The 8,304-nt window shown below is 52.3% G+C and overlaps 1 protein-coding gene across 1 annotated transcript in view; it reads right to left on the bottom strand.

Moving 5' to 3' along the window:
* DHX30 (DEAH (Asp-Glu-Ala-His) box helicase 30) overlaps positions 1-8,304 on the bottom strand; it is an 18,685-nt gene that overhangs the window by 520 nt on the left and 9,861 nt on the right. The window contains 11 exon segments of the mRNA XM_010287798.1: positions 706-845; positions 1,015-1,118; positions 1,575-1,732; positions 2,029-2,188; positions 2,269-2,462; positions 2,974-3,055; positions 3,449-3,655; positions 4,676-4,851; positions 5,959-6,063; positions 6,866-6,944; positions 8,124-8,304. The exon segment at positions 8,124-8,304 is cut by the window's right edge and continues 29 nt beyond it. Coding sequence (XP_010286100.1) covers positions 706-845; positions 1,015-1,118; positions 1,575-1,732; positions 2,029-2,188; positions 2,269-2,462; positions 2,974-3,055; positions 3,449-3,655; positions 4,676-4,851; positions 5,959-6,063; positions 6,866-6,944; positions 8,124-8,304 — 1,586 coding nt within the window.

The raw sequence follows: 8,304 nt of genomic DNA, 5'->3' as shown, positions 1-8,304 counted from the left end.
GAAAAGCAGGAATGGTGCTGACCTGTTCCAGCCTGTGCTGGCAGCTCGGCCCTCTCCTCCACCGTTACCAGGGGCAGCACAGGTCTTCCCCACACTCATTTTAGTCTGGAGTCCAGGGACTCAACTGGGCCAAACAGTTCCCACAAAAGCCAGGCAGCACTCTGACCCATCACACCGGGATCCTCCCACCGTTTCCCACAGAAGGTGACTGATCACACAGCCCGTCTGAGCTCGAGGGCTAGACACCAGCTGCAGCACCACCCAAAACCCACAGGCTAAAGCAACATATCCACAGGGAGAAGGGCTCGCTCCTCCCCACACACCAGCCATGGCTGAAGACCAGCCCAACTCCTCATTCCTCAGGGATAAGCCTCCAGGCACAAGCCTGCTTGCTCAGCCTGCCGGTGGCTTGGTTTCCTTGTCTCCCTGGAGAGCTATGACTGAGAACAGCTCGCAAATCATCGCCTTTGTGGCCCCATTACAGCAACACCCAGTCCAAAGCAAGAGGCTTAGAAAGCAGGGGAAGATAGCTGGCCAGGGGAAGCAGCAGAGCTGCTCACAGTAGCCATCACCTTGCAGCCGCTGGGACTGCGGTACAGCTGTAGGAGCGGGGTGCTTGGGGTGTCAGGCACGGCAGGAGGAGCCTGCAGCAACACGAGGACGTGCAGGCGGACGTGGCAGCCCTGCAGCTGCTGCAGCACTCACCTCGGACATGGATATCCGTGTCGGTCATGAGCAGCACGGCCAGCGGGTGGACCTGGGAGGAGTCCCGCACAAATACCCCACCGTTGGACTTCACTGCCATGAAGTACGTTAACCAGCGGCTGTACAGCTTGGATGCCTCCCTGCACAGGGGAACAGCTTCATCAGCCACAGGCAGACACGTGTTGTACTCCAGTACTAGCACACATGTCGCAGCAGTGCCGGGGTCCATACCACAGCCAGCTGGTGCTGCGAAGTGCACGGTGTGGGGTTGTCACCCTCCCCAGTCACACACATACATAGATCACCCACCTGTTGATTGTTGACTTGTGGAGCAGAACAGTGCCAGCCTTTGTCCGATACGCGTAGCTGTTGGGTTTGAACTTCCCTTGACGGGTCACTTTGCCTTGTCTCACCTGAAATGAGAAGAGCATCTCAAACACCTGCACAACCAGCTTGGCTTTCCCCACAACTGTCTGTCTCTCCTACGTGTGTGTGTAGGGGCAGGTATGTTCCTCCACTTCCAGCAGCTCCACTCTGCACGTCAGCGGAGTACATACGCGGGGGTGTGACCTAATGCCATCACCTAACGCCATGCAAGGAGCAGCAAACAGGAGGACGACGATGCCACCTCCATGGCTCCCACACCAAGCTACCAGAACCCAAGCACGGACCTGCACAGGCTCGGGGGGGCACTCCTCACAGAGAGGGATCCAGGAACAGCACTGGAGCAGCAGGCAGAAGCACAAGCAGGCAGCCTGCCTAGGACACACGCTCCCAAGAGAGCGCGAGCATCTCCAGCACAGCTTCTCCGTGCTACCCGCAGTGACCAGCGAGCCCAGGAGAGCAATGGCAGAGCGGGCAGCCTGTACCTGGATGAGGTTGGGGTACAGCCCAGCCATGAGGACTCCCTTGACGAGTTCTTCCTCTTCGCTGTACTGGTTACATACGGACGAGGGCATGGTACAGTCAGATGGGGATGACACCAGGAAGGCTTCATAGAGGTTCTCAGAGAACTGCTTGACAAGGCCTATGGGAGGAGACAGCCCCAGGGAATGAGATACACCCTCTCCTCACCCCACTGAATGAAATAACCTCAGCAGGGCAGCACCAGCTCTGGCCTTGGAGGCTCAGCCTCAGCGCTGACAGGAGACCTGTCCTGCCTGTAGCCTCCCTGGCACCCAGGGCTACGCCTGCGCTTGAGTGCCAAAGCCAGAACCTGCACCCGCTCGAGCCCAGGCTACCCCATTTCTGCACCATGTTCTTCACCAGTGCTTCAGCCTTTTCGGGGGGAGCAGAGAGGAGAAGCAGGCCTCTGGGACTCACCATTGATGAAGCGAAGGCTGGGGCCATACAGGTAATAGTCCTGCAGGTAGTTATCCCTGGCACGACTGTCTCTGCGTCTCAGCACCTCTTCCCAGCCTGCCACAGCTCTGACAAACGCAAGGTGATCGCTCCCGCTCTCCCGGCTCAGAACAGCCTTGGCCTGCGAGACAGACACGTGTCAGCCAAGTGGCAGCCCCTTCCCTATCTGCTTTCTACCTTCCTCTGAGCAGGGCTCCTCACCTTGTCGACCTCCGCACGGTTTTGCAGGCTGCTGCTGAAGGGGTCCCGGGTGAGGCAGGAAACAATGACGAGCAGAGGGTGGAGGCAACGGTAGATGGATGCCAAGACAATGGCCTTTGCCAGCCGAGGATCTGTGGAGATCTGGGCAAGGCGTTTGCCCAAAGTGGTGAGGGCTTCTCGCTGGTCCAGCACTCCTGCAACAGGACCACCCGCAAGGGCATATCCATCAGCTTTGAGTGGGGCCAAAGTGGTGGCCAGTGGCTTCAGGGAGCTGCCCAGGAGAACCCTCCTGCTGGGCTTGGAAGTTTTGGTGTAACCTCCAGAAGAGGCACAGCATAGGTGCCTGCAGTAAGCACCCAGAACCTCGCAGGTCTAACTGACCTGAGGCCAAAGAAAAAGCTGTGACAGCCAGATGACTATCAACAAGACGCCAGCTATGAACACCAGATCACAACTAACTTTGTCATCATCCAGCCCCCACCACCTTTTTTAAGCCTTGGGAAGTTGTCCCCACTTCCTGAGCAAAGCAGCATAGGAAACAAAATAGCACCACAACGTGTGTGGTTTGGGAAGTCCCTATCAGCTGCCATCCCTCTCTAGGGACAATCCTGCCCAGCCTGGCCAGCAGGATCCTGTGCCAACTCCTCCTTCCCGTGTTTAGACAGCAAACATGTTTCCATCACACCCACACCAGCATTAGCTCACCAATCTCCTGCAGCAAGATCACTGCTTCATCCACAGCTTTGATGTCAGGGCTGTCCAGAGCTTTGGAGAGAAATTCAACTGCCTGCAACACAACAGTGGGAAGGGAAAAGAAAAAAAAAAGGCATGTTTCCCATACAGGACCATGGGAGAGCCCTCGGGAGCCCACTGCCCTGCCCCAGGGCCCAGACTGCACCACAGTTCCCTCTTTGGTTGGCTACAGGGATATGAGCTCAGCCCTCTCTGTTCTTGCAGAGTCTTTTAGACATACCCTGTAATCTAAGTAATCCATACATTTCCTGGTCTTAACTTCCCTAGACAGCACTGCATTTAAGGAAAGCAAGAACTAAAGTCGTCAGCATCTTGGGTTTTTCCTACTCGTGTTTGCGGTCAAATCACGTCTCTGGAACTGCCACCAGGCAGGCCGCATCCTGCTGGTTCAGTCGGCTGCAATCTTGTAGGCATGTACTGTGCTTACTGTTTTCTCCGGCATGTGGATCTTGGCCTGAACCACCAGGTTCTCTAGAGGGGTGCGTAGGATCTCTGGAACCTGATAAGTTGGCATCTTGTCCAGGCGGCTGCGAGGGAAGAGGTGATAGGCAAATCCCGACTGACAGCGGCCAGCACGCCCTCGCCTCTGCACCACATTCGACTTGGACACCCACACCGTTTCCAGGCAGGACACCTAGGAGAAGGATTAGGCATGAATGCTCTCATGGCTCCGTGTCCTCTTTAAACGCAGCATCTTCCATCCAGTCCACAGAACTTGGCAAACTCCTCACGACTATAAACCATCCTGCTAAAGGGCAAGGGAAGTCTTTCCCACTCTCCAGCATCTTGCAATGCCAGTCTCTAGCAGGCAGCAGCATGAAGGCCTGAGCCGCTCAGTGCACGGATGAGGCCCTGATGCCATCTGCTGGACACCTGCCCTGGCTCCACATCCCCAGGGGCTCATCATGCTGCTCTGCTGAGAGCTGCCAGCAGAGCCTGGTCCCCGCCTCCCCTGCGCCAGTCCTGCCGCGTGCGCATCGTCAGATGAACTGGGCTAAAACTAGGCAAATATAAAAGGGTTGTTTTTAAACTGGAACTGTTCCAAGTGGTGAATCGCCATCTGGCCCTGTAAGATGTTTTAGCACAGGGAGGGGAAGGGGCAGCAGTGTATGGCCAGAATCCCTTTTTCCAAGGGCAACAGTGGCACAGCTGCCTTCATGTTGTTATGAAGTACGCACAAGAGCCTTCACAGGGCCCAACATCGCCAGAAACATGGCCTGAGGGCAGCCTAAACCACCCCCCGCTTAACGCTGACTAACCAGCTACGGCACTGGGGTCAAGATAGCTTCACACAAGAGCAGTTTATGATAAAATCACAGAAAAAGGCAGAAAGCAAATGGGAAAGCTACAAATGTTAGATAGTGAACAGAGAGATGGGAAGGGAGCAGGACTTGCCTTACACGTCTTTGAAAACACCAGACTTTTGCCCATTCAGAAGTCGATGGGGAGCCCGGCAAGGAGCTTGGTAAAGGCAAACGCTTTCTGAATGAGGAGTCAAACACTGTCCCCAAACAGGGACACAGTGCCAGTGCCCCAAGGGCCAAATGGGAAGCAGCTCTATCATCCCATTAATGGCATCTGAAATGTTGTTCTGAAAACCTCCATTAGCTCCAGTACATGCCAAATGCACTCAGAAGCAAGAAAGCATCAGTACCTTGGTCTTTAGATCGTAGCGTTCCTCCTTGTGCGTGCCACTGTCCACTACGTGGACAATGTCATTGATGGTGATGGAGGTCTCGGCAATGTTGGTGGCCAGGACGATCTTCCTGACGCCAGGCGGAGGCCGCTGGAAGATGTTTTGCTGGTCCATCATGGGGATGTTGGAGTGCACTAGGAGATGAAAACCAGTCAGCCCTGCCCTGCTGAGCTGCTTTGCAGTACAAGGCCAGGCGGGCAGAGATTCTCAGCCCTCTTGTAGCATCACCTCCCGCTTCCACAAATGGGGGACAGGGATGGGGACACCACTTGTAATACTGATGGTCGTTGTCAGCAGTTTCCTGCCAGGCAGACCCCAGGAAAATCTTTCACACATCGTTGGGGAAGGCCTCATTTCTGAAGTTGCTTCAACCTATGACTCAACATCAGCAGGAGCTCTGATCACCTCCCATACCAGAGAGGCTCATCGCACCACCAGAATACCCCTGGGCCCCAAGCAGAAGTCCCACTCCCTCCCACAGTCCAGCTCTGCAGCTCCCCCTTCTCAAAAGGCCTGTGGGGCAGGGGAATGAGGTATTCTCATTGTAATTTGGTTTCACTTGTTCAAGAACCGTCACCAGCAAGGGCCTGTAACTCTTCTATATCACGTTTGCCCTATTACAGATCTGTGATGTGAAGAAATTCCAAGCAACCGCACAGAACAGCAGGGGAGCACAAGAACATGCGGTTTTCACAAAGTAACACCTGCACTTATTATCAACTGAGCTGCTCGAAATTGTGCTTCTGGCAGGCCTTATCTGACATTGAATAGGGAGGACTGTTAAAAAACAAACAAAAAATGCCAAACAAACCAAGCCCAAAAATCTTACAGCCTTTCAGAGTAACAGTGGCTTTTGTTATACATTTACCCCCTGGGATAGAGAATGTTAAATTCACTGATCAAAGCTGAGCTATAGAATACACCTCCATCCCACAAACAGGACTTGAAGAGGCTCAGCAAGCAGCTACAGCAATGCAGAATTTAGCAGTTTCCTCCTCACCTAATTCCGAATTGCTGGAGGCAAAGAGGAAGTCAGTTTCTCTGATCACATACAGGTTTGGATGGCCTCTGCTAGGAGTAGTTATTTGTGCTTAACATGCTCGATTACACAACAGGTACGCACATTGGAGCATACAAGCTTGCTCTGTATCAGAGTGCAACAGCTGAAGGGCTCATCAAGTCAACTGGCCTATCCATTCTCCTGAATCCTGGAGAGAAAAGGTCTGGCACTGCCATCTCACCTGGTAAGACGAGGTAGCGGCTGTTCTGAGATCCGAGCATCTCTAGCAGGCGCTGCTGCACTCCTTTGATTTCCTGCCAACCAGGGAGGAAGCAGAGGATCCCACCTGAAATAGAGCAAGAGTTAAGAACAAGCGACCTAAAAAATCCAAACACTCTTCCCCAGCTGGAGACACAGAAACTGCATCTGCTGCACAGAAGGGACACTCGTTATTTCCCCAAGTCCACAGCAACCTTTAGCCCAAGAAACCCAAAGAAAAGAGGGCCCAGGTCTGTGATGCCCCCTGCCAGCTGATCTCTAAGGAAACCTGCATCACACTTATGGTGAACAAATGACGGATACAGCCACTATGGGAAGTCAGATCCAGGGGAACGTTTGTCTAGACTTCATACCTGCTATGCTGTATCTGCTTCTGTGAGCTCATCAGGGCAAGGTTTTAAGCCAGGAGAAACCAGGCTACCTGTAGTTTGAGACCAAATACTTTCCACTAGCTTTGAAACACTTAAAACTCTTAGAAGTCATCTGAGAGTCCTGCCTTCTTCACAGAAACATCACCTCCCAGGCAAAGATATTTAACAGGGTTGGGTCTCCAATACAGAAAAATAACTAAATTGTGCAGCACAAGGTTGCAAATGCTGGAGCACAGACAAGTCTTGCCTTTCACCCCAGGAACAGCTCTATCTCAGGACAAAGACTGAGGCACTGAGGACTCAGATGTTGTCTTAGCTGAAGACTGAGAATTAGCTCATGCTGCACTGCTCGAGACCACTCAGTTGAACAGGAACTCCAGGTGGCCTTGCAGAAGTCAGCTCAGCATCATGTTTTCTCTGCAAAGGGTCTAGGCTCTGCAGGGTTCACTTTCTTCCCCCCCGCAAAAGGAAAGAGGAAGGGGGCAAGGCAGAACCTACCTGGTTCTCCGTGAGCATCAATCTGGAGTACAAGGTCAGTGATCAGATCGAGATCAAGGACACATTCATCATCGGATTGCTGGATAAAACAGAAGGACATGTGTAGATAAACGAGTGGCAATCTAGCAGAGAGCAGAAAGGCACACAGCCTCCCAGAGCACCTTCTGGAGACAGCAAATGCCTGTACTTGGATGGCCTGCCTAAGACTAGGAGCCAGGAACCTCAGGAGCCTGGTTTTCGCTCCATGTGGAACCTGCTCTGGTCACAACTGCTGCCAGATTTCTCTGCTGTGCATTGAGAATATACAGCCCCTTTCCCGTTCTCCAGACTTGGAAGCTAACTGGGATTTTGTGTACCTCTACTGAACAGCACTTAACAAGTAACAAAAATTAACATTAAAATTTTGGGGGACAAAACTGTGCCATATGCACCTCAGACCTCAGATCCACCAGGCACAGAGCAGCAGCTTTTGCATTTCTCAATAATTTGGAACATACCTATCAGGCCAGCTTAAAAGGCACAGGTAAAAATGCTAGCCACAACAGAAATAGAAGGATTGCCCTGAAGACAATGGGTCACCCTCAGCAAGTTTGCTGATTATACAAAATTAGGGAGAAGTGGCTGATACACCAGATGGTTGCTCAGCCATAGGGAGAGACCTATACAGGCTGGAGAAATGGGCTGACAGCTTCTAGTCCCAGCCAACCTCAAATGATTTCTGTGACTCCATGACCCGCAACTGAAGTAAGATTACCAACAGCAAAGAGTACATGTCTGGAGGGTGTTTTCCAGAGGAACAGTAAAACTAGTTGCAAAAAGCAGCAATCGGGGAATTCAGTCATGCAGGACGGTGAGCACTTGGGTAACATACTGCTGTTAAGCCATAACCATCCTAGCTTTGGACCAGGCTTGCATAGGTATGCAAACATTCAAGTCTGCATCTATGTATATACATAAACAAGTACAAGGAGCTGCTAGCTTACTCAAACATAAACAAACTTCACATTAAAGAGGGACAAAAGTAACTTACACCCAAATCTGAAGTCATCTTTATCCATAATTTAACCAAAATACTCTGGGATTCTACTAAGCTGACTTTACCTCACAAGGGTTGACGTAGAATTAAAGCTAAGCAAACACTGTCCAACAACCACAGGAAAGAGGGGCCAGTTCCAGACCCAACCTCCCCCCTGCTGATGTGCCACAAGTCAGTGCCTCATCCAATGGAAACAGTTTAAACACCATGCTGCATGCCCACCTTGATCTCATAGTGCCGGTGTCGGTGCCGGCCCAGCTTGGCCAAGATCTCCTCCAGATAGTACTCCTTCACTGGGTACATGAAACCTGGCACCTTGACCACAGGGCAATCCCCAAAGTAGTGCGAGAAACGCTGATTGTCTCCTGTGGCACTCATTAAGACCAGGCGCAAGTCAGGGTTG

Source organism: Phaethon lepturus, unplaced genomic scaffold (genome assembly GCF_000687285.1).
Source record: "Phaethon lepturus isolate BGI_N335 unplaced genomic scaffold, ASM68728v1 scaffold27765, whole genome shotgun sequence".
In the NCBI taxonomy this organism is placed as follows: Eukaryota; Metazoa; Chordata; class Aves; order Phaethontiformes; family Phaethontidae; genus Phaethon; species Phaethon lepturus.
The sequence above is the reverse complement of the archived record's forward strand: the minus strand, read 5'-3'. Positions and strand labels throughout refer to the sequence as shown.